Source organism: Mirounga angustirostris, unplaced genomic scaffold (assembly GCF_029215605.1).
Source record: "Mirounga angustirostris isolate CCGP_5_RB_7025 unplaced genomic scaffold, mMirAng1.0.hap1 SCAF_11, whole genome shotgun sequence".
Classification (NCBI taxonomy): domain Eukaryota; kingdom Metazoa; phylum Chordata; class Mammalia; order Carnivora; family Phocidae; genus Mirounga; species Mirounga angustirostris.
In genome coordinates, this window is record NW_026991719.1 from 28,480,093 (window position 1) to 28,507,906 (window position 27,814).

The window sequence follows — 27,814 nt, forward strand, 5'->3', positions numbered from 1 at the left end:
CCTCTAGCTCACCTCTCAAATTCTACATTTACATCCTACATTATAAGTTACATTGCTTCCAGTCACTCCTTAAAACACTCAGTCTCCTAACCTACCAGGAAGCTGAAGTCTTTACAGTGGTCAATAGGTTCTACCTAATCTGTCCTGCCGCAGTACCATCTCACCTGTAATTGATAGTACTCATCCCCAGTCACTCTAAACCAGGCACCCTGGTGTCCCTGGAACACATGATCCCTCAGCAGGACTTCTGTACATGTTCTTTCTGCCTGGAATTTTGTTTCTCTTCCCTCAGATTTCTTATATGTCCCTTTAGAGAGGTTTTCTCAGACTCCATTATACAAAATAGCACCCACCTTATTCCTCTTAGCATCCATCAATCACTATTTGAAATTTTATATTCTAAGTTTCAGAGAGAGAAAACAAGTTGACAAATAAGTACAGAGAATGTCGAAGAGTTTGCTAAATGTTTCCTTGTTCAGTTTCACTCATCTGGATCATAGGGCTGTATGATTACAGGGACATTTTTCTCTCTACTGCCATGCTTAAAATCTAGAGCACCTGACCTGTAATATGTGCTCAATAAAAAATAAGTTAATGAATGTAGGCTTTCTGTGTATTTCTGTCAAAACATGTTTCCTTAAATATAAATGACTTTTTAAATGAAGGATAAGAACTTAATGCATAGACATAATATTCAAAATATTTATTCACTGCCTGACATAATAACTGTAGAAAATTTTAATAATAAGAACAAGTTCTAACTGGGAACCTCCAAGTTCTTGGGCTCCCCTGCTAGACCTATGGAATCATAAACTCTAGCTATGAGTCCCAGCAATCTGTTTTAGCAAGCCCTCTAGGTGATTCTGATGCAGTGTGCTAATGAGTATGCATGATATCAAACAACTACCAAAAAATGTAACCCACTTGCATCTTCATTTTAGATCCACATGTCTATTCCCAAAGTGTAAAGTATAGGCTTCATATTCAATTTTGCAGGAAGGATTAGTGGTTATAGGGCAATCTAATTGCTCTATCATTGGCTATTGTTTTAGAAGTAAATATTTTTCAACCAGAGGTCGAATATAAACATGATTAAACCAATATCTCATTGTTGGTCCAACCCACCCCAGCAACAATGCAATTATTCAGGAATGGCTTCATGTTCTCTCACCTCCTCTATTCTCCATTCACACAGATCTCCTTGGCCACTCACCACCTGATAGGTCAAGCTTCCTCAATTGTTCCATATTTTTACATACAATTCTTAATGCCTTTATCTCCCTTTAATTTGTCATTGTGTGGACAACTTCAAATTAAATGTCACCTCTTCAAAAAGCTGTCATTCTAAGCAATTAGTCATTCTTTCTTCTGTTTCCATGACATGTGTATTATATTAAAGGCCATATTTATTTGTTTATATAATTGTTTCTTCCCTCAGATGATAATCTTTTAGAGAAGAAAAACCATGTTGTATTGTGCCTCTTACAGTATATACGACTATGCCCGCTACATAGTTGGCACTCAATAGATATTTGTTGATTCTTGGAAGGTTAGTTTAGCAACCATATATCTCTGGTGGGATGGTACCAGAGTGCCAACTATTTTTCCTGAAATTAAAATAAATCATGAAATTCAATATATGTTGTCTTGCTAGAAAGTTATGCTGAGCCCTAAGACAGAATAAATCAGATAACTAATGCATTTGCTTATCAGCTACAGAATTTTTTTTCCCTAGGAACAATCATGCTAATTGGTAAATATTTACATTTTCCAGCTAAATATGCTTGCCACTGAGACCATTCTATACTATATAGGTAGAGCAATCAACAATTCCAATTTTCTCATAAGATATTTCAGAACACAGTAACTTAAAGAGCAAAACATGTATACCTTCTAAAACTACCTAGTTATTAAGAGCTCAGTAACAGTGGGTTAACCAAGTACATATTTCTAAGAAAGATCTGCAAAATAAACAATAAATTATTTGTATTTCATTAAAAATAGTGAGACTTATCACAATTCAATTTTCCTTTCACTAACTGAATGATATTCTTTGTTACTTGGGTACTTTGCAAAGATTAGATTCAATAAAACATTCAACAGAATGGTTCTCAGTGGATTAGACCATTAGCATAATTATCTAAATTACAAACACAGACACATCATTCTAGAAGTCATCTTAACATCTAGCATAGATGTTAGGGAGTCCACAATGCCAGTAGGGCAGTAGTTCATATTTCTTACAAAATTATTTAAATAAATATTTAAATTCTCTTACACACAATAATTTGTGATTTGTAGAAATAAAAATTAATATTAATAAAAATACTCACAATTTAGATAATTATATTGATAACTAGATTACGTCACTCACCAAAACTCAGCAAGTGCATATATTAACGTTTAATGTATTGGAAATCATTTGGAAACAATCAATTAAAAACCTTTCTCAACAATGGTTGAATTTTGAGGTTACTAAACATCTAAGGTAGATTATAAAGCATCTGTTGGTATTGCAAGCATTAAACACTTGCACCATTCTCAAGTTTTCAATGTCCTCAAACCCCCTCAACATTTCTCACAAAACTTACCAATTTTGGGATGAATCCTGAGAAAAATGCAGCACTTTGTAGATGGAGTAGTTGTCACAATAGTAACGGATGTAGAAATCTCATGGGTTTCAGAGTCTAATTTCTTGGGTTTCACCTTCATCTCTTCCATTTACCATGAGCAAGCTACCTACACTCACATTTAGCTCATCTTGAATACTATCTCATGAAGTCACTAGAGCAATTAAACATAAAATATAATCCGAGGGTAAGGGGCGCCTGGGTGGCTCAGTTGGTTAAGAGACTGCCTTCAGCTCAGGTCATGATCCCAGGGTCCTGGGACCAAGCCCCGCATCAGGCTCCCTGCTCGGTGGGAAGCCTGCTTCTCCCTCTCCCACTCCCCCTGCTTGTGTTCCCTCTCTCACTGTCTCTCTCTCTCTGTCAATTAAATAAATAAAATCTTTTAAAAATAAAAATTAAAAAAAAAAATCCAAGGGTAATTAATATGAGAATATACAGGAAGAAAAAATTTCCTAATCTTCACAATTTCTGAAATGAGGATGTCTGTAGTTTTCTGTACCAATATTCATCTCACCAAAACAACTGTACCCAATAATTCAACTGTTACCAAAGTCTTGTATGGGCTGTGTTGGGGCTCAGGGAAGGTTTCCCTAAGATATACCATGGTGGCATATAGTTATTTTGAATTAAAGCTACTTAAGAAAGAATGAGAGCAAGAACACTCTGACCTTCCTTTGTCCCCTGAAAGCAGGAAATAAATCTCTCATGTAAAAGATATCTTCCCTGTACCAAGAGGTAAAGAGATGTTCTTAACATCAGAGACAGGGAATTCAGGGCTAAAGATAGCCAAACTTTGGAAAGAGCCAAGATGTCCATCAACAGATGAATAGATAAAGAGGATGTGGTATATATATACAATGGAATATTATGCAGCCATCAAAAAAACATGAAATCTTGCCATTTGCAATGACGTGGATGGAACTAGAGGGTATTATGCCAAGTGAAATAAGTCAATCAGAGCAAGACAAGTATCATATGATCTCACTGATATGAGGAATTCTTAATCTCAGGAAACAAACTGAGGGTTGCTGGAGTGGTGGAGGGTGGGAAGCATGGGGTGGCTGGGTGATAGACATTGGGGAAGGTATGTGCTATGGTGAGCGCTGTGAATTGTTAAGACTGATGAATCACGGACCTGTACCTCTGAAACAAATAATATATTCTATGTTTAAAAAAAAAAAGAAGAAGGGGCGGAGCAAGATGGCGGAGGAGTAGGAGATCTGGATTTCGTCTCCTCTCAGGAATTCAGCTGGATAGGGATCAAACCATTCTGAACACCTACAAACTCAACAGGAGATCGAAGAAAAGAAGAGCAACAACTCTCTCATCAGAAAAGCGACCACTTTCTGGAAGGTAGGACGTGCGGAGAAGTGAATCCGAGGCGATATTCGGGAGGATAGACGGCGGGGGAGGGGCCTCCGTCGGCCGCTTATGGCAAGTGATAGAGCCGCGGAGCACAAAATCGGAACTTTTAAAAGTCTGCTCCGCCGAGGGACGTCACTCTGGTAGCTAAGCGGGGGGTGGAACCCTCCGGGACAGTGTGGTCTCAGGACCCTCGGGGTCACAGAAAGACCGGGGGTGCCTGAGGGCGGCAGAGCTCCCAGGTATCGGAGCAGGGAAGCCGGCTGCAGAGGCGGAGCCCAGGCGCGGGCTCTCAGCCCGGGGTTGCCCTAAACCGTGATCCGCGGCACAGTCGGGCCCCTGCTCCTCCAGCAGGGACCCAACAAGCGGCAGATCCGGGGAGACTCACCTTCCTCCCCCGGGAGGAGCAGCGGGAGTGCACCGCAGGGATCTGCTGGGTTTGGAGACTCCACCCGGGGTCGGGTGCCGGAGAGAGAAACGCGCGGTCACAGGCCAGGTGAGCACGGAGTGCGGCCGGAGACCGGGGAGACGGGAGTGACTGACGGCTTTTCTCTGGGGGCTCACTGAGGAGCGGGGCCCTGAGTTCTCGGCTCCTCCGGGGCGGAGATTGGGAGGCCGTCATTTTCACTCTCCGCCTCCAAAGCTGTACGGAAAGCTCGCAGGGAACAAAAGCCCCGGAGAGCAAACCCGAGCAGATGACTTAGCCGGGAGGGGGCAGGGGCGGGGCAGTTCCGCCTCCGGCAGAGACATTTGGAAACCACGGCAACAGGCCCCTCCCCAGAAGATCAGCGAGAACAGCAAGCCAAGACCAAGTTTACCGATCAATGAGAACGGCAGAACTCCAGCGCTAGGGGTCTACTGCACATAGAAATCATGGCTTTTTTACCATGATGCTTTAGTCTTTCAAAGTTAGTTATTTTTAACTTTTTTTTTCTTTTTCTTTGAATTTTTCCTCTTCCCTTTTACAACCAACATCTTATCAATCCCTTTTTTTTTAAAAAAACATTTTTATTTTTCATTTTTAGAGTCATATTCTATCCCTTCATAGTAGTTACCCGTATTTTTGGCATATATATATAAGTTGTTCTCCCTCTAAAATTTTGAGATAGTTTCTTCTAACAGATTAAAATATACCCTAAATCTCTAGTATATGGTTTTTTCTACTCCCCTGCCTGATCACATTCTCTCCCTTTTTTTTCTTTTTTTCTTTTTTTAAATCCTCTTTTCTTTTTTCAAACAACTTCTTATCAGTTCCTTTTATAAAATTTTTTATAATTTCCATCTTTACATTCCATCCCTTCAATATATCAACCCTTATTTTTGTACATATATAAGTTTTTCTTTCTTTAAAATTTTGGGAGGCACTTTCTTCTAACAGACCAAAATACACCCAAAATCTAGTGTGTGGCACTGATCTATATACCAGCCCGATCGTATTTGATCACATTCTTTTTTGTTTTGTTTTATTTTGTTCTATTTTTGTTTGTTTTTATCTTTATCTTTTTCTTTTTTTTCTTTTCTTTTTTCTCTCTTTCCCTTTCTTTTCCCACTGCTTCAGGTCTTTTCTGATTTGTTTAGAGTATATTTTCTGGGGACGTTGTTACCCTGCTACCATTTTGTTCTCTCATTAATCTATTCTCCTCTGCACAAAATGACAAGACAGAGAAAATCACCTCAACAAAAAGAACAAGAGGTAGTACGAACTGACAGGGACCTACTCAATATGGACATTAGTACGATGTCAGATCTGGAGTTCAGAATCATCACTTTAAAGATACTAGCTGGGCTTGAAAAAAGCATGGAAGTTATTAGAGAAACACTTTCTGGAGAAGTAAAAGAGCTAAAATCTAACCAAGTCGAAATCAAAAAGGCTATTAATTAGGTGCAATAAAAAATGGGGGCACTAACTGCTAGGATAAATGAGGCAGAAGAGGGAATCAGTGATATAGAAGACCAAATGATGGAAAATAAAGAAGCTGAGAAAAAGAGAGATAAACAACTACTGGATCACGAGGGCAGAATTCGAGAGATAAGCGATACCATAAGACGAAACAACATTAGAATAATTGGGATCCCAGAAGAAGAAGAAAGAGAGAGAGGGGCAGAAGGTATAATGGAGCAAATTATAGCAGAGAACTTCCCTAATTGGGGGAAGGAAACAGGCATCAAAATCCAGGAAGCACAGAGAACCCCCCTCAAAATCAATAAAAATAGGTCAACTCCCCGACATCTAATAGTAAACCTTACGAGTCTCAGAGACAAAGAGAAAATCCTGAAAGCAGCTCAGGAGAAGAGATATGTAACCTACAATGGTAGAAACATTGGATTGGCAACAGACCTATCCACAGAGACCTGGCAGGCCAGAAAGGACTGGCAGGATATATTCAGAGCACTAAATGAGAAAAATATGCAGCCAAGAATACTCTATCCAGCTAGGCTGTCATTGAAAATTGAAGGAGAGAGAAAAAGCTTCCAGGACAAACAAAAACTAAAGGAATTTGCAAACACAAAACCAGCCCTACAACAAATCTTGAAAGGGGTCCTCTAAACAAAAAGAGACCCTAAAAGCAACATAGACCAGAAAGGAACACAGACAATACATGGTAACAGTCACCTTACAGGCAATACAGTGGCACTAAATTCCTATCTTTCAATAGTTACCCTGAATGTAAATGGGCTAAATGCCCCAATCAAAAGACACAGGCTATCAGATTGGATTAAAAAACAAGACCCATCGATATGCTGTCTGCAAGAGACTCATTTTAGAACCAAAGACACCCCCAGATTGAAAGTGAGGGGGTGGAAAACCATTTACCATGCTAATGGACACCAAAAGAAAGCTGGGGTGGCAATCCTTATATCAGACAAATTAGATATTAAACCAAAGACTGTAATAAGAGATGAGGAAGGACACTATATCCTACTTAAAGGGTCTATCCAACAAGAAGATCTAACAATTGTAAATATCTATGCCCCTAACATGGGAGCAGCCAATTATATAAGGCAATTAATAACAAAAGCAAAGAAATACATCGACAACAATACAATAACAGTGGGGGACTTTAATACCCCCCTCACTGAAATGGACACATCGTCTAAACAAAAGATCAACAAGGAAATAAAGACTTTAAATGACACACTGGACCAAATGGACTTCACAGACATATTCAGAACATTCCATCCCAAAGCAACGGAATACACATTCTTCTCTAGTCCCCATGGAACATTCTCCAGAATAGATCACATCCTAGGTCATAAATCAGGTCTCAACCGGTACCAAAAGATTGGGATCATTCCCTGCCTATTTTCAGACCACAATGCTTTGAAACTAGAACTCAATCACAAGAAGAAAGTCAGAAAGACCTCAAATACATGGAGGCTAAAGAGCATCCTACTGAAGAATGAATGGGTCAACCAGGAAATTAAAGAAGACTTAAAAAAATACATGGAAACCAATGAAAATGAAAACACGACTATTCAAAATCTTTGGGATGCAGCAAAGGCAGTCCTAAGAGGAAAGTATATAGCAATACAAGCCTTTCTCAAGAAACAAGAAAGGTCTCAAGTACACAACCTAACCTTACACCTAAAGGAGCTGGAAAAAAACCAGCAAATAAAGCCTAAACCCAGCAGGAGAAGAGAAATAATAAAGATCAGAGCAGAAATCAATGAAATAGAAACCAAAAGAACAGTAGAACAGATCAACGAAACTAGGAGCTGGTTCTTTGAAAGAATTAACAAGATTGATAAACCCCTGGGGCACCTGGGTGGCTCAGTCGTTAAGCATCTGCCTTTGGCTCAGGTCATGATCCCAGGGTCCTGGGATCGAGCCCTGCATCGGGCTCTCTGCTCGGCGGGAAGCCTACTTGTCCCTCCCCCACTCCCCCTGCTTGTGTTCCCTCTCTCGCTGTCTCTCTCTGTCAAATAAATAAATAAAATCTTTAAAAAAAAAAAAAGATTGATAAACCCCTGGCCAGACTTATCAAAAAGAAAAGAGAAATGACCCAAATCAACAAAATCATGAATGAAAGAGGAGAGATCACAACCAACACCAAAGAAATACAAACAATTCTAAGAACATATTATGAGCAACTCTATGCCAGCAAATTAGATAACCTGGGAGAAATGGATGCATTCCTAGAGATGTATCAACTACCAAAACTGAACCAGGAAGAAATAGAAAACCTGAACAGACCTATAACCACTAAGGAAATGGAAGCAGTCATCAAAAATCTCCCAAAACACAAAAGCCCAGGGCCAGATGGCTTCCCAGGGGAATTCTACCAAACATTTCAAGAAGAATTAATACCTATTCTTCTGAAACCGTTCCAAAAAATAGAAATGGAAGGAAAACTTCCAAACTCATTTTATGAGGCCACCATTACCTTGATCCCCAAACCAGACAAAGACCCCATCAAAAAGGAGAATTACAGACCAATATCCCTGATGAACATGGATGCAAAATTTCTCACCAAAATACTAGCCAATAGGATCCAACAGTACATTAAAAGGATTAGTCACCACGACCAAGTGGGATTTATCCCTGGGCTGCAAGGTTGGTTCAACATCCGCAAATCAATCAATGTGATACAATATATTAACAAAAGAAAGTACAAGAATCATATGATCCTCTCAATAGATGCATAAAAAGCATTTGACAAAGTACAGCATCCTTTCTTGATCAAAACTCTTCAGAGTATAGGCATAGAGGGTACATACCTCAATATCATGAAAGCCATCTATGAAAAACCTACAGCGAATATCATTCTCAATGGGGAAAAACTGAGAGCTTTCCCCCTAAGGTCAGGAACGCGGCAGGGATGTCCACTATCACCTCTGCTATTCAACATAGTACTGGAAGTCCTAGCCAGAGCAATCAGACAAAAGAAATAAAATGCATCCAAATCGGCAGAGAAGAAGTCAAACTCTCACTCTTTGCAGATGATATGATACTTTATGTGGAAAACCCCAAAGACTCCACCCCAAAACTGCTAGAACTCATACAGGAATTCAGTAAAGTGGCAGGATATAAAATCAATGCACAGAAGTCAGTGGCATTCCTATACACCAACAACAAGACAGAAGAAAGAGAAATGAAGGAGTCGATCCCATTTACAATTGCACCCCAAACCATAAGATACCTAGGAATCAATCTAACCAAAGAGACAAAGGATCTGTACTCAGAAAACTATAAAATACTCATGAAAGAAATTGAGGAAGACACAAAGAAATGGAAAAACGTTCCATGCTCATGGATTGGAAGAACAAATATTGTGAAGATGTCAATGCTACCTAGAGCAATCTACACATTCAATGCAATGCCCATCAAAATACCATCCACTTTTTTCAAAGAAATGGAACAAATAATCCTAAAATTTGTATGGTACCAGAAAAGACCCCAAATAGCCAGAGGAATGTTGAAAATGAAAAGCAGAGCCGGCGGCATCACAATTCCGGACTTCAAGCTCTATTACAAAGCTGTCATCATCAAGACAGTATGGTACTGGCACAAAAACAGGCACATAGATCAATGGAACAGAATAGAGAGCCCAGAAATGGACCCTCAACTCTATGGTCAACTAATCTTCGACAAAGCAGGAAAGAATGTCCAACAGAAAAAAGACAGTCTCTTCAACAAATGGTGTTGGGAAAATTGGACAGCCACATGCAGAAGAATGAAACTGGACCAGTTCCTAACACCACACACAAAAATAGACTCCAAATGTTTGAAAGACCTCAATGTGAGACAGGAGTCCATCCAAATCCTAAAGGAGAACACAGGCAGCAACCTCTTTGACCTCAGCCGAAGCAACTTCTTCCTAGAAACATCGCCAAAGGCAAGGGAAGCAAGGGCAAAAAGGAACTATTGGGACTTCATCAAGATAAAAAGCTTTTGCAAAGCAAAGGAAACAGTCAACAAAACCAAAAGACAACCGACAGAATGGGAGAAGATATTTGCAAATGACATATCCGATAAAGGGCTAGTATCCAAAATCTATAAAGAACTCATCAAACTCAACACCCAAAGAACAAAGAATCCAATCAAGAAATGGGCAGAAGACATGAACAGACATTTTTCCAAAGAAGACATCCAAATGGCCAACAGACACATGAAAACGTGCTCAATATCGCTCGGCATCAGGGAAATCCAAATCAAAACCTCAATGAGATACCACCTCACACCAGTCAGAATGGCTAAAATGAACAAGTCAGGAAACGACAGATGTTGGCGGGGATGCAAAGAAAGGGGAACCCTCCTACACTGTTGGTGGGAATGCAAGCTGGTGCAGCCACTCTGGAAAACTGTATGGAGGTTCCTCAAAAAGTTGAAAATAGAGCTACCATATGATCCAGCAATTGCACTACTGGGTATTTACCGCATAGATACAAAAGTAGGCATCCGAAAGGGTACATGCACCCCGATGTTTATAGCAGCAATGTCCACAATAGCCAAAGTGTGGAAAGAGCCAAGTTGTCCATGGACAGATGAATGGCTTAGGAAGATGTGGTATATATACACAATGGAATATTATTCAGCCATCAAAAGGAATGAGATCTTGCCATTTGCAATGATGTGGATGGAACTGGAGGGTATTATGTTGAGCGAAATAAGTCAAAAAGAGAAAGACATGTATCATATGACCTCACTGATATGAGGAATTCTTAATTGCAGGAAACAAACTGATGGTTGCTGGAGTGGGTGGTGGGGTGGGAGGGATGGGGTGACTGGGTGATGGACACTGGGGAGGGTATGTGCTCTGGTAAGCGCTGTGAATTGTGCAAGACTGTTGAATCTCAGATCTGTACCTCTGAAACAAATAATGCAATATATGTTAAGAAAAAAAAAGAAGAAGGTAGCAGGAGTGGAAGAATGAAGCAGGAGAAATCGGAGGGGTAGACGAACCATGAGAGATGATGAACTCTGAAAAACAACCTGAGGGTTCTGAGGGGGAGGGGGGTGGGAGGATGGGTTGGCCTGGTGGTGGGTATTGAGGAGGGCACGTTCTGCATGGAGCACTGGGTGTTATGCACAAACGATGAATCATGGAACACTACATCTAAAACTAATGATGTAATGTATGGGGATTAACATAAGAATAAAAAAAAAAGAAAAAAAAAGAAGAAGATAGTAGGAAGGGCAAAATGGGGGTGGGGATCGGAGGGGGAGATGAACCATGAGAGACTGTGGACTCTGAGAAACAAAACGAGGGTTTTAGAGGGGAGGGGGTGGGGGGATAGGTTAGCCTGGTGATGGGTATTAAGGAGGGCACATTTAAATGGAGCACTGGGTGTTATTTGCAAACAATGAATCATGGAACACTACATCAAAAACTAATGATGTAATGTATGGTGACTAACGTAACATAATAAAATAAAATTAAAAAAAGCTATATAAACAAGATGCGATATAAACAAACCTTATTCTTTTACTAATTTACCACCTCAACCCCAATTCTGTAGAATTCCTTACCAATTGAAGCTCCCAAACATAGGTTTTCATTATCCTGTCAGTTCCTTTGTCTAAAATGTATAAAAGCTGCAGGCCTTGGTCATTTCTTTGGATCTCAGTTTTATCATTGGTCTTCCCTGTGCATGTAATTTACCTTTGTTTTTTCTCCTGTTAATCTGTCTTATATCAATTTAATTCTTAGACCAGCCAGAAGAACATTGAAGGTCAAAGAAAAATTTTCTCCCCAATAGCTGCTTATCATGATCCAGAGATATAGTGCACTCCCCTTCATCTTCTATAGTAATCTAATTCTTTCCGGTATCAAATAGTAGGGAGAAACAGGAAGCCAGGGGCATAATGGTGATTTTATATATACAATGACCCTCCCATGACACAATAGTTCTAATCTATCACCTCTGTTAAATCAAGCCCTTTGAGTAGAAGTCCTATATAAATTTGTTAGTTATGTGTAAGTTTCAAACTGATACAGAGGAAATGTATACATACTATTACCTCTATCACTGAAACAATGTTTTCCTTCTAAGTCTCATTATCTTCCTTTTGCATAATGAAACTGTTTGATTCATTTTAAACTGAGTGTGTGTCCATGCCTGTTTGTGTGTATGTGTGTGTGGGAGCATGGATTGGCATAGAGAGTGTAGCAGGATAATAAAACATAAATAAATGTTCTATCCTCCCTGTTCCATCCAAAGAAAGTAGCCAAAACCATGTTCAAGAAAGAAGTGAGCTGGCATCCAAGAAAATTTCATAAATATACAATTCCTTCAATTCAGCAAATATACTACCCAGTAACAAAAATGGCAATATTTTATGTTTATGTTTTAATATTTATAAAGCTCTTTTAATATGTTTTCTTATAAAGTAGACATGGACATACAAGGAAAACAAAAAGAATTTTTTATTTTATGTTTACCTTTCTTTCCAAAATGAATTCAAGTGTGGATATAATGATTTCCTCTAAGGCTTCATGATAGAGAGTTGTGTAAAGAAGCCTGGTTTACTGACTCACAGTTTTGGTGTTAATTTGCATGACATCATGCTTATCATGCTGGCTAGGATATAAATAATGATAAATTCTTGGGAAAAGTATGTTACACCAGTTAATTCTATCTTGTGTTATCATTATCCCAAGAGGGTAAAATCTGGCTTTTTAGGTATAGGTACGTATGTTGTGGCAATGAAGACATAAATGTGTTATCATATCATAGGCCATTGTGAAGTTCATAGACAAAATTAATTACACATTTCTACTTCATTTAAATAAAATACCAAGTTGTCTACTACTTTTGGAAGAATCATACAGAAAAGTGTAGTTAGAGTATAGAGATAAAAATAATCACTAAATCCAATGTAGGATCAAAACAATCATATAACTCATTGGGAGATGCTTTAAATCTTTCAATTGATCTAGTAGTAAATATTTTCCCCCACAGATTGCTTTTTCTCTAACACAAACATCAAGCAAGTTTTATGACAAAATTATTTTGGTCATAATTTCAAGTGTACTTTCCTGAAATAAGTTTGTGTTCTTCTTATGTAAATTATATTCGTCATAAACAGTAAACATTTTTTACTACAAAAATTTTTCACCAAATATCTACAAATTACACGAAAAGAATACTTATCTTGAATTAATATTACATAGCAATGGCTTTGTGTTTATGTGGAGATAAAAAATGTTTGTTTATCTTTATAGAATAGATGTGATAAATCATATTCTAGTAAGAATTTTGGAATTGAAGGTTAGTAGAAGACTTATTTTGAAGAAGAGATAGGGTCTATTTTAAAATGGTACTAGGAAAGTGGAAAAATCAGTTGGATTTACTACAAAGATACATTTGGCTTCATAAGCCAAATAAAGCCACAATAAGGCTTTATTTAATCATATTTCCCCCCCTAAATATCCCTTATGTAACTTTACATCAAAACAGGGAACTACTTTGCAGTCTCTTTTTATTTTACAAATATTATATAAATGAATGTGTGTGAGCCTCACTGTTAAACATTTTAAGTCATCCTATTCATTTTTATTAATGTTTGTGTGTGTTTCTCTTTGACTAATTTACCACACAGATGATAGTTTTTCATTGCTTTTTCTTTTTTTAAAGTCTTCTTCAACACATTCTTTTTCATTCAAAATTTTTCCTCTTTCCTTAAACTTAGCATATACTTAATTTCTGTACTATTGTCCAAAATGCATTTAGTATATTTAGTTAGTGCACTGGTACTGATCACTGGGGTTACAAAGAAAACATATATTCCTGCCTTCAGTGGTTTCCAATTATCTCAGTGAAGAGTGTTTTGCTCTTTGATGATCTTTCCTTTAGAGTCTCTTGGGCAGTACAGCTTTCTTCACACAAGTTTTCAGATTCATTCTAGCCCGGAGTACTGCCCCCTCTGCTACTCCATTTAGCAATTATCCAGTATCTCCCAAACATGTAGGTTCCATGAGATCTGAAGATTCAACTTAAACTAATCTTGTGTCTCCTACAGGCCTGAAATTCTGCTGAATGCCATGTTATAACACAATAAACATGTGCAAAGTGACATATCTCAGCTATGTTTATCTTTTGGTATCATCAATGGGCTTAAACTGAATCAATTAGCTTTTTCTTAATTCTCAAAAGTATATATAAAAATTTAGTCATCACTTGAAGTCTTGACAAGAAAAAATCAGATAACATGGAAAATATATTTTCAGGTTTTCTAAATGAAAAATCAACACACACATATATAAATTTTATCTCTAAATACTTTTTCCTCTGTCTTTATAAACATTTATTTCTATTCCTGACACCTACTATATGCCCAAATATGAAACTTTGGTGGCTCTCCTGATCCAATTTTAATAGGCTGAGGAAGAACATTTATAAAATAAATGAAATAAGTAGAAGTTGGATTTGAAGGTGGGGATACTTATGAAAAAACAGTCAATGCACTCATGCATGTAATTATTTCTCAGCCTTTAAAATATGGGCACTCATAAGGGTAGGGAAAAATTGCTCTAAGGCAGTGCCAACAATGTATTCAAAGAAGACAGCATATCAAACTATGGTTTATATATTAGCATGTGAGTTGTGGTAAATGATACTTGAAATGTCAATGTATAGAGAGTAATGACCTATTTAGATCTGTGGGAATGAGAATTTGCAGTATTTGTCTCAGTTATATCTACACACCTTATTAAAACAACTCATTGGTTTAATTCAAAGATTCAGAGTATTATGTCACATTTATTATTTCAAAAAATTCTCTTTATGATTCTGATTTGTCTGTATATTTGTTTGAAAGCTTATATCTATTGCCTGTTTCGAACTTCCAAAATTAAGACGATTTTAATGAGACCAAAAGATACAGCAGTTAAAACATATACATCCATCTGGTAAATATTCTGGGAATTAGGAATTCCTATTGTACATATTTATGAGTTTAGTTTTCATTTCTTCTCCTTCATTAGTGTTACAATTTTTTAAATTATTTCTACTCACTTCGTTCAAAAAAAGTTGAGATTTTTAAAATAGGTGTTCCTTTTTTATGGTTATTGTTTAAAGTTCTGTAATGGCTAACTGAACATGATAAAAAAATAAAGTTCTGTAATAGCAATTTATTAATTGTTAATTCAGTAAGTAAATATAAATGAAATTTGCTTAGTTAAAATTCAGTAACATAACTTCTTGCTAATATGTTAAAGACTACCTGGCAAAATTCTGCTATCAAATACCACAAACAATGGATGATACTTGAAAACCTTTTGTAATAGTAATGGGAGCACTTTTTATACTGCATCTCCCAGTGGATTGTTTTGGATTCATTACCAAAACTTTTATAAAATAAGACAGACCCATGGAGAGAGTGATCCACATCTATTAAGACTGTCAGGCATTGTGGTAGGAATTTTCACATATCTTGACCCTGTTAATCCTCACAATCACATGAAATAACCATTATCAGCCATTTTTGCCTCTCTTAAAGCTTGAATATAGGGACCATATTTTATCAGCTTTATATCTCCATTATTGGGAGTTGATTCTTTAGGTAGACACTCAATATATATGTGTACACATATACATGATTGTATAAAAATGATTCACAGAGCATTTGATTTGCCCAAATTCAGAGTTAATTAAATGCAAATCCAAGTCTTTCTAACCTCAAAATGTATATAAACCTCCTTACATGGTACTCTTAATGCTAGTTTTCAAGGTAAGAATATTTTACTCTGTGTTCACATATAATTATCCAGAGTTGTGCTGTCTATGGATAATAAATTAAGTTGCATGTGTAAAATAAATAAATATTATTAATAGTATGGGTTGATGCCTGCAGAAAAAGAGGATAACCTTCTTATCTTAAATTATTTGACACATGCCCTAAGTGATAGGGGCCAAATAGACCCAAGGCAGCTATATCAGTTTTTTCTGAACTAGGAAAAACTGAGAAGGACAAAAATATTGTCACTTTCAGACAGTAAAAGACTGAGAAGGACAAAAATATTATCACTTTCAGACAGTAAAAATTCCTCATATCTTCTGCTAATGTGTGACATATACTAGCTACTTGGTGGAAGATTGTGGCTATAATCCTTGGATGACTGATGCAATTGAAGAAACTCATATTATCATTAAGATTCAAAGATGCATTTTGTCTAATTAAATAATTTCTCTTTACATATATTCTGCAGCTTCTTCCTTAATTAAAAGTCAACATAATGTTCCCAAATTTGCACAGCTAAAACAATGACACTACGATAAAAAACAATATGGACATTTAAATTTACACAGGTACATAGTTCATTTTGAAAGTCAGTCACTTACCTTATATCTTAAAGAGAAGTATCAAAATATTCTTACCTTAGAAAACTGTGCATTTATCCATTTTGTGAATGTTTTCTTTTGAACATCTTCTCTTTCATCTATAACGAAAATTTAAAAAAGATTCAAGAGTTAAGAAAGAATTCTGAATATCATATTTTACAACCAAAATAACTCTCAATTATTACATATCAATGTTATTTTATATTTGGTATTAAATTAATTGATAATGAAATTAAACATAAGTGATATTGGTATTGGGCATCTAAACTAAAAATGAGATGTCTAAAATAATTGATACAGTCAAATCTATGCTCATTCAAATATTATATAAAGCCATTACAGAAGAGTAGTTTCATCTGAATAAAGGAAATATTACTTATCCTCCTATGGTGAATAGATACTCTAGCATAATCAGAAGAGCCTATTATCTGTTTTTTCTTCTGAAAAAGTATTCCTGAGCTTTTCCTCTTATACCCTTCCCAGTCCATGTAAAAATGATTTTCCCCTCTTTTGCAATACCTCCATACTCTAACATGGGCCCCCAGCATAACCTCCTCCCATTATAGGAGAGGTTTCCTGATGATCAGGAGCATGGTTTTGCATCCCAGAACCTAGCATTGTCTGCACAAACTAAGAGTTCAGCAAATATTTGATAAACATGCAAATGCTTTAGAGGAGGGGGGATCTTACAACTCCAAAATTTTTAGTAAATCTTTTCATCCAAAAGTCAGGAAATTTCAAATCAAAATGCAAATGACACCCTTCATGGATTACTCATGGATTACATATAAACACTCAGAGGAAAAATCTCCAAGGACTTCTTACACCAAGAGATTACGGTGGAAAATTATTAAGAAACAGCTTCACAGAATTCATGCTTCTAAAAATTATCTCTTTTTTTTTTCAAGTTGGAAATTAGCATGGAGTTAAATGGGCAGAAAAATAATCAATCTTGATTAATGGAAATCCTTCTTTAAAGCCAAAGCCTACCTTTAAATTACTGTAAATGCAATCATATTAATTAATGTTCAATAAATGAGTGCATCTGAGAGAGACTTAAAATGGAGAGGTTTTATATTTTATTTACACTGAGTCAAAAGAACCCTTATTGAAATGTCCTGACAAAATAACCTCATTTGCTCTCGGATTCTTTTTCAGCAGTAAATCTCAACTGCTTTTCCTGAAAACGGATGATCCATAGTAAAGAATCATTTTCCCATGACAAAGGTATCCACGTACTAAGAAAATCCGTTTATCGTTAAAGGACATTATTAATCTATAAGTAGATACTCTTAAGTGATATGAAATAACAGCGGATAAATAATAAACCTAAAACTGTTCTAGAAGAGAAAATTTTACTTAGCATCACAATATACTTTCTTCTTATTTGTGTGAGTCCCACAAACTATACTGCATGTGGCCAAATATTAGCATTACCCATACAGTACAGGATAAATCATAGCTACCATATGGAAGTTTTTTCTTTGTTGACAGTGTGAATCAATAAAAATAGATAGTAATAGCTTCTGAAACACGTCTAGCCTTTTGTTAATATATTCCCTAAATTCAATACTACCCTTTTGATAATAATAAAATAAATAAACAGAACATTTCAAATGGTCAACTTTAAAAAAAAATTTTTTTTAAGATTTTATTTATTTATTTATTTGACAGAGAGAGAGAGAGAGAGAGAGCACAAGCAGGGCAAGTGGCAGGCAGAAGAAGAGGAGCCCAATGTGGGACTCGATCCCAGGACCCTGGGATCACTACCTGAGCCAAAGGCAGAGGCTTAACCAAGTGAGCCACCCAGGCACCCCTCAGAAGGTCAACTTTTAACCATTTTTACGGACTTGCTGCAGGGAGACTTGCCAGTACATTAATTTCTCAATGATAGATACACATTTTCCTATGTTAATGATATTATTTGCAATTCAACTTATTTTTTTCCTACATGTGCATGCAAATCCTGTCAGACATGGGAGAGTAAATGAGTCATCTGAAAGCACACATTTAAGGGTTGTAAAACATGCCCAACCATCTTCACTAAAAGTCGAATAGGAAGACATTTGAAAAGATGTGTTTCACGTAAAAGTAGGTAGTAAAGCAATATTTTTATTGGTTTCAATTATATATACAAAGAGTGATTTTTAGATAGGCCTTGAAGGCAGGAGGGAAACCTTGACATTATGTGCAAAATAGTATGTATCTATTGTGTCAATAATACTGAAGGCGAATTTTGTCATATAAATATCTCACTAGGTCTTCTTTTTTATTTCTTTTGCTTTTAATACAATAAAAATACCCCTTTAATGAATTACCTACTTATGTATTATTTTGCTATATAACATTTGTTTTCTTGAACATGATAAATATTAATATAACTGGCTTTATTATCATTATAAAATGTATATCATTTATTAGTGTCTTATTGTTCAGAGCTGTTTCACATGTCATCTCAATCCATAGGTAGTTTGCCATTTTATCCATTAAAAAAATACAAGCTCAGAAGGAATAAGGCTAGTAAGTGACACAGATGAACCTGATATAGATTATTTGAATCAAAATCCATGGCTTTTCACGTTAACCAGTTCACATTATATTTGCCTAGATAATATGGAATGGCATAAAATAATTAAAGTCATAAAAGTTGAATGTATTAACACAAATACAAAATAACCATGATTTTAGAGCCTCTATTTTAAACCCAAGGAATTCCATGTATGCTGTAATCAATGTGAATGACATCCTGGAATTTTATAGTCTACAGCCTGAATGTCTACATGGATTTATCCAGATTTATCCAGATTGGAAAACTGAACCATCCTTAAGATGTTAGATAATTCATTTGTTAATATTTTAAATAATAATGTTCTTATATTTACTAGTTGATATTTAGTGTTCAATTTTGCCATAGATTAACCTTATGGAAATTTTTTTAAATAATTAAATTCATTAAGAGAAAAATTAATTTTAAAATTAATTAATATTTTAAAAATCACCCCAAAGTTGTGTGTCTACTCATTACAATCCCCATAAACATGTATTTTACACAGCCACAATAATATTCTGCCTTTTAAAGCTTATTTTATCATAAATATCATATGGGCTACCATTTCTTTTCGTTTGCTATGAGAGATTCCACTGTAATGAACATCTTCATGCACTCTCTTTCAGTTTCTGGTGTATAATTGTCCCAGAATAAATTACTGGGTCAGCATTAAAAAAAAAAAAAAAAACCAACAACTTTTATGGCTTTTACTAAATGTTGTCATATTGCTTTCCCAATGGCCATACCAATTTTTAGTGGTACTAGAAAGAATAAGGTTATGCTACTGATAGGAGTTTTGTTGCTTTCATTTTTAAAGTGATTGCTGCTTTATTAGATATAAGGAGATAGTTGATGCTCATCTTAATTTGAATCTGTTTAATTACTAATGAAGTAGGACATGTTTTCAAAATTTATTCTGCATGTTTCTACTTTTGTCAAAATACTTGTTTATATCCTCTGCTCATGTATCTATTGAGCGCTTGATATTTTACAAATAATTGGAATGAGATTATAAATCAGTTCTTAAATATTTCAAGTTGTGGACTCCATTTGATTATCTGATAAAAATAATGATCTCTCTATATATAAAAAATGCCTATGCAGACATATTTACACACAGTTTCATGGGGTTCACTGACTTCTCTGCAGAAGGTTCTATTACTATGAAATCCCAAGTTAAAAATCACAATCATAAATTAAGCTACTTGTTCTTAGTCAGTGAATGAATATATATTCCCAAGTGGTCATATTTCTTTTAATTTTCATTTCATTTTTATTATGCTAAATTTTTACATATTTATTTTTTTTTTAAGATTTTATTTATTTGACAGAGAGAGAGAGAGCACAAGCAGGGGGAGTGGGAGAGGGAGAAGCAGGCTCCCCACTGAGCAGGGAGCCCAAAGTGGGGCTTGATCCCATGACCCTGAGATCATGACCCGAGCCGAAGGCAGACGCCTAACAGAATAAGCCACCCTGGCACCCCATATACTTTTATATATTTAGATCTATCTATTTCCATTATTTCTCATATAACTTAAAAGTTGACGCCTTTATTTATTTATTTCTAAAGATTTATCTATTTATTTGAGAGAGAGAAAGAGAGAGCATGAGGGTGGACAGGGCAGAAAGAGAGAGAGAGAAAAGCAGACTCCCTGCTGAGCAGAGAGCTTGACAGGGGGCTTGATCCCAGGACCCAGAGATCATGACCTGAGTTGAAACCAAGAGTCAGACACTCAAATGACTGAGTCACCTAGGTGCCCCTAAAAGTTGATCCTTTTAAACACAATCACTTACATATCCATAGTTAATCTAAAGCTGATACACATAAACATATATGATAAATTGTCATAGAGCTTATAGAGATTATTTCAATACTTTAATAAAATATATGTAATTATAGACACAGTCTATAGTGAGAGATATGAATGTGAAACCAACAACAAAGAGAATGAGAAAAGAATAAAGTGAAATCTGTTTTACTAGGAAATGATTATCTATATATTCCTGTCTAGTCATTTCAAAAAGCACATATTCTATTTTGTTTTCTCTAGGGTTTGTTTATAACTGATTTTCTTTTACTAATAAAAATATGCCTGAGTATATTAATGTGAGAGGTAAAGAACAAAATCTCTGTTAGAAAAATTTACTTGAAAACTGTTCCCTGGAGATGTCAAGGAGTGAAGAGCTACTAATTCATAAATTGCAAAAAGTGACCAACATTTTATTTTATTCTCTCTATGGGGCAAACTCATAAAATTAGCTTTCTACCATGACATAAAAACTGTATTTCATCTCAGAACTAATTAACCCTTTCTAATAAAGTCATTTTTTATCCAATAAATCTGGACCTTCATATTTTCTACGATTAGTGCAATGAACTTTTGCCCTGTTACTAACTTTTATATTCCTGGGTCCCTGATAAATGTAGGATAATTAAATCGCAATATTCATGATTCACAAGAGTGAGTTACTGCACAAAAATGATGTTGGCAAACTGAGAGAACATTAAATCAGGGGAACTGGCTTCCAGTCCCAGTGCAGGACTTAGAATGGTGGCCTTAGAACTACCAGAACTCAGCCTCTTTATCTGTGAAATAAAGATATTAACTGCCTTTTAACTCATGGAGCCGGTTTTAAGATGCAATGACATCATTTGTTTATGTAGTAATTTATAGACTAATTATTTATGAAAAAAATAATTATTTACAGAATGCTTAGTATCTGTTGGTCATTATAAAGGTTACTGAGAAGGTAAACAGAACTCAGTTTTTACCACAGTTCACACCCTTGTAGAATACAGACATATGATAGATAAATATTAAACATTTTATATAAGCAAGGATACATATATTCAAAGGATATTACAGGAGCACAGAGAAAGGGATATGTAGCCATATGGATATCAGGGAAGACATTTCCTAGAAGGGGATGGCTAAGTTGAGTATAGTAGGTGAAGTCAAAAAAAATGGAAAGAAAAAAGATGCAAAGGGAAAGATGAATCTTTAGGAGGAGATCGCAAGGCATAAGGAATACAGTAACATTGTATGATTCCACTCATAAATGTCATCTAAAAAAATGAATAAACAAACAAAAAGCAGAATCAAAACTATAAATACAGAGAACAAACTGATGGTTCCCAGAGGGGAGGAGGCTGGGCAAAATGGTAAAGGGGAGCAAGAGATACAGGCCTCCAGTTACGGAATGAGTAAGTTACAGGAATAAAAAGCAGAGCATAAAGAATACAGTCAATGATATTGTCATAGCAATATGATGGGGCAGATGGTAGCTACACTTGTGGTCAACACAGCATAATGTATCAACTTGTCAAACCACTAAGCTGTACACCTGAAACTAATGTAACAGTGTATGTCAATTATACCAAAGGAAAAAAGGCATGTTCTTCATTGTATTTAATTCAGTTTTGCTGCACTCTAAAGTAAGAAGGAGGGAGTAGCATGGGATGAAATTATAAGGAAGTTGGGAGTGAGATCATGGAGAGTCTCCATGATATGACCCTCTATATGACAATGTGAGTGGAAGCACTGAAAAACCAAAACAAACAAACAAACAACCCAGTTATGTAAACATCACGAATTATCCTCATTACACAGGGCAGTTAATCATAATCTGTGCCAGAAAGACATTTTAAAAAATGACATTTCTTTGGGTGCTAGTTAGTATGTTAACTGAAAATCCTCATCACTTAAGTGACACAGAAAATACAAGTTTAGAACTAGAAGGGAATATTAGAGTTGGTAACGGTTTAGAAATACATATAGTGAAGAAATACAAAGGGATATGAGTTTATTTCACTTTAAAGAGAGGACTATTCACTAGCCACAGCAATCAGACAACAAAAAGAAATCAAAGGCATCCAAATTGGCAAAGAAGAAGTCAAACTCTCACTCTTTGCAGATGATATGATACTTTATGTGGAAACCCCAAAAGACTCCACCCCAAAACTGCTAGAACTCATACAGGAATTCAGTAAAGCGGCAGGATATAAAATCAATGCACAGAAGTCAGTGGCATTCCTATACACCAACAACAAGACAGAAGAAAGAGAAATGAAGGAGTCGATCCCATTTACAATTGCACCCCAAACCATAAGATACCTAGGAATCAATCTAACCAAAGAGACAAAGGATCTGTACTCAGAAAACTATAAAATACTCATGAAAGAAATTGAGGAAGACACAAAGAAATGGAAAAACGTTCCATGCTCATGGATTGGAAGAACAAATATTGTGAAGATGTCAATGCTACCTAGAGCAATCTACACATTCAATGCAATGCCCATCAAAATACCATCCACTTTTTTCAAAGAAATGGAACAAATAATCCTGAAATGTGTATGGAACCAGAAAAGCCCCCGAATAGCCAGAGGAATGTTGAAAAAGAAAAGCAAAGCCGGCGGCATCACAATTCCGGACTTCCAGCTCTATTACAAAGCTGTCATCATCAAGACAGTATGGTACTGGCACAAAAACAGACACACAGATCAATGGAACAGAATAGAGAGCCCAAAAATGGACCCTCAACTCTATGGTCAACTAATCTTCGACAAAGCAGGAAAGAATGTCCAATGGAACAAAGACAGTCTCTTCAACAAATGGTGTTGGGAAAATTGGACAGCCACATGCAGAAGAATGAAACTGGACCATTTCCTTACACCACACACAAAAGTAGACTCAAAATGGTTGAAAGACCTCAATGTGAGACAGGAGTCCATCAACATCCTAAAGGAGAACACAGGCAGCAACCTCTTTGACCTCAGCCGAAGCAACTTCTTCCTAGAAACATCGCCAAAGGCAAGGGAAGCAAGGGCAAAAAGGAACTATTGGGACTTCATCAAGATAAAAAGCTTTTGCAAAGCAAAGGAAACAGTCAACAAAACCAAAAGACAACCGACAGAATGGGAGAAGATATTTGCAAATGACATATCCGATAAAGGGCTAGTATCCAAAATCTATAAAGAACTCATCAAACTCAACACCCAAAGAACAAAGAATCCAATCAAGAAATGGGCAGAAGACATGAACAGACATTTTTCCAAAGAAGACATCCAAATGGCCAACAGACACATGAAAACGTGCTCAATATCGCTCGGCATCAGGGAAATCCAAATCAAAACCTCAATGAGATACCACCTCACAGCAGTCAGAATGGCTAAAATGAACAAGTCAGGAAACGACAGATGTTGGCGGGGATGCGAAGAAAGGGGAACCCTCCTACACTGTTGGTGGGAATGCAAGCTGGTGCAGCCACTCTGGAAAACTGTATGGAGGTTCCTCAAAAAGTTGAAAATAGAGCTACCATACGATCCAGCAATTGCACTACTGGGTATTTACCCCAAAGATACAAAAGTAGGGATTCGAAGGGGTACGTGCACCCCGATGTTTATAGCAGCAATGTCCACAATAGCCAAACTGTGGAAAGAGCCAAGTTGTCCATGGACAGATGAATGGCTAAAGAAGAGGTGGTATATATATACAATGGAATATTATGCAGCCATCAAAAGGAATGAGATCCTGCCATTTGCAATGATGTGGATGGAACTGGAGGGTATTATGTTGAGTGAAATAAGTCAAACAGAGAAAGACATGTATCATATGATCTCACTGATATGAGGAATTCTTAATTGCAGGAAACAAACTGAGGGTTGCTGGAGTGGGGGGTGGGGTGGGAGGGATGGGGAGACTGGGTGATGGACACTGGGGAGGGTATGTGCTCTGGTAAGCTCTGTGAATTGTGCAAGACTATTGAATCTCAGATCTGTACCTCTGAAACAAATAATGCAATATATGTTAAGAAAAAAAAAAAAAGAAGAAGAAGAAGGTAGTGGGAGGGGAAGAATGAAGTGGGGGAAATCGGAGGGGTAGACGAACCATGAGAGACGATGGACTCTGAAAAACAAACAGGGTTCTAGAGGGGAGGGGTTGGGAGGATGGGTTAGCCTGGTGGTGGGTATTGAGGAGGGCACATTCTGCATGGAGCACTGGGTGTTATGCACAAACAATGAATCATGGAACACTTCATCTAAAACTAATGATGTAATGAATCATGGAACACTTCATCTGAAACTAATGATGTAATGTATGAGGATTAACATAAGAATTAAAAAAAATAAAAAAATAAAGAGAGGACTATTCAGTAATATAGAAGAGATAGCAGGGTCTCTATTCTCTGCTTCCACCAAAAATGAGAAAAAGGGAAATGAGAAATGTGGAAGATTCATGGTAAACATTAGGTAAGGTTATGTGATACTGTGGAACATTATGAAGAAAGGCCCCAAACTCAGGACATAGTTAGAAAATGGATTTATCATGTGGGGCACCTGGGTGGCTCAGTCGTTAAGCATCTGCCTTCGGCTCAGGTCATGATCCCAGGGTCCTGGGATCGAGCCCCGCATCGGGCTCCCTGTTCAGAGGGGGGTCTGCTTCTCCCTCTGCCCCTCACCCTGCTCTCACACTTTCTCTCACTCTCTCTCTCAAACAAATAAATAAAAAAAAATTTTTTCAAAAAAAAAAGAAAATGGATTTATCATGTTATTAACGCTTCAAAATGACGATGCAAAGTGGAGGACAGTAGAATGGAGAATGGCATGAAAAATGCTTTCCATTAAAACCGAGTAATAGCTTTTGATCATAGGATTACAGAATGTGAAGGCCGAAGGTGACATTCGTGGTCATTTCATAATGAGGAGGTCTAAAATAATTAAATTACTGCACAAAGAAGAGAAAAACAGTTAGTGTCAAAGAGGTTTCCTTATTTCCGGCTCACTCTACAATCAATGTAATGCAGTTTTCCCTGCTCATCGCCCTACAAAAGTTGTTAATATTATCACCTATATCCTTTCTAATTTCCCAGTGACTGTCTAGATTCTAACTGTATCCCCAGCACTTAGCATAGAGTATGTTACACAGTAGTGCTCAGTAAAAGTGTTTTAAGTTAATGAAGACCAGATTTACTTTTCAGACTTCTTTTTACTTTTGTTCTTTGCAGATATTAATTCCATTAACCTGTGGTAGAGAGAAAAATGGTCCTCCAAAAAGGTTCATGTCCCAATCTCCAGAATTTTTGAATAAGTTTTGTTAAAACTCATTTGTTTTACAATAAGTTAAAGTATTTTAAAACTCTCTGTTATGGCAAAGAGAATTAAGGTTGCAGATGGAATTAGATTTAGTAATGAGGTAATTTATGATAGGGAGACTATCTCAGGTAATCCAGCTTGGACCAATGTAATCACAGTGTGCCCTTCAAATGGGGAGAGGGCAGGATAAGAGGGACAACCTGAGAGAGAGCAGCATGACAAGGACTTGGCCCAGTGTTCCTGGTTTTGAAGATGGAAGAAGAGGGCCATGAGCCCAAGAAAGTGGGCAGCCTCCAAAATGGAAAAGATAGGAAATAGATTCTTCCCTGCTGTCTCCAGAAGACACACAGCTCTGATGGCCCTTAACTTTAGCCCAGTGAAGTCAATTTCAGACTTGATACCTGAAGAACTGTTAGATAATAGGAGTTGTTTTAAGTTGCTAAATTTGTGGTAATTTTTATAGCATCAATGGGAAACTAATACATAACATTTCCTTTTGAAGGCTATTAATTCCAGTGACAAATATATACTGATACCAACAAGGGGGTAGGAATACAACTGTGTAAAAGATAAAGTTCCTACCCTTTTGCCTTTACAGCATAGTGAGAGAAACAGACACACACAAAACAAACATACAGTGGATACATTGGTAAGTTCTTTGATAAAGAAAATACAGGGTTTTGTCAAAAGCATATAGAAAGGAACCTAACTTGAAAAAGCCAGTGCTTCCTTGATAAAGTGATAGATCTCAGCTGTTCTGAATGTTAATTAAGAATATAGAAGTAGACAAGGTGAAAAGGAACCTTAGGCAATAAAAAAAGCAGGTTCAACTACCAGGATATGAGAGGAGTATGTCTGTTCAAGGAACAAGAGAAGGAGGAGGGGAAAGACCAAAGTGGCTGAGATGACTTTAGAAAAAAGAGAAATAATCATTAGCCAAATTAGGAAGAGACTTAAACTTTAGCCAGAAGGCAGTTAGAAACCAAAGCAGGATTTTAAGTAGGGAAATGGCAATACTGGTTTGTGTGTTTTTTTAAATTTACTTTATTTTTAAAATGATTTTATTTTTAAGGAATCTCTATACCCAATGTGGGGCTTGAACTCACAACCCTGAGATCAAGAGTTGCACTGACTGAGCTAGCCAAGGCGCCCCCAAAGAATTTTATATAATTATGTATTACATAATATATAATTGTAATCCATGGCCTGTATTGGTGAATTGCAGTGGGACTGGAGAAAGGTAAATGCAGGCAATTACCTTTAATAGGTATTACTGATAAGAACTGGTTATTAATTATATGTGGAGGTAGGGGATTTGGGAGAGGTACAGCTAATGATACTACTCAAATTGGAGTTTTGAGGTCCCAGGAAGAAGAGTATCTGTATATATAATGAGGGTATGGGAAGAATTGGGAAATATTGACTTTTGGGTGTTTTGAGACAAAAAGAAAGATACGTAGTGTAGGCAATGGGATATAAGAGCCTGAAGTGCAAGAGATAAATCTGAACTGAAAATAAAGATTTGGGAGACACAAGCCAACTGGCATGTAGTAACTGAAGCCCCTGTAGTGGATGATGTTACTAGAAAGACTGCACAAGCTTTCCAATCTTCTGAAATAGGAAATAGTTCTCCTTTCAAACAAAGGGCTGTCTCCTGATCTGTCTCATCATCTTCTTTGCCATTCACCCTGGAAATACTGGCATTGCCCCAGGGTCTTTGTCTTGGTTTACTACATGTATTCTTCCTAAACAAAGTGACTTCTAAGCCCACCCCAACCACCACTGTATATGGGTACTGATGATACTGATACCTAAATCTTCATTTTTCATCTTGATTAATGTCCTAGAGTTTCACACTGACAGAGCTGACTCAAGTTAATACCTCTACTTAGATGT

At 36.7% G+C, this 27,814-nt stretch overlaps 1 protein-coding gene across 6 annotated transcripts in view; it reads right to left on the bottom strand.

Annotated features, from left to right (window-relative positions):
- Positions 1–27,814, bottom strand: part of DMD (dystrophin) — a 2,113,108-nt gene that overhangs the window by 1,918,074 nt on the left and 167,220 nt on the right. For all 6 annotated transcript variants that reach the window (XM_064573900.1, XM_064573902.1, XM_064573903.1 and 3 more), the window contains exon 2: positions 16,314–16,375. In XM_064573900.1, the coding sequence (XP_064429970.1) occupies positions 16,314–16,375 (62 nt within the window). The remainder of the gene's footprint in view (positions 1–16,313; positions 16,376–27,814) is intronic.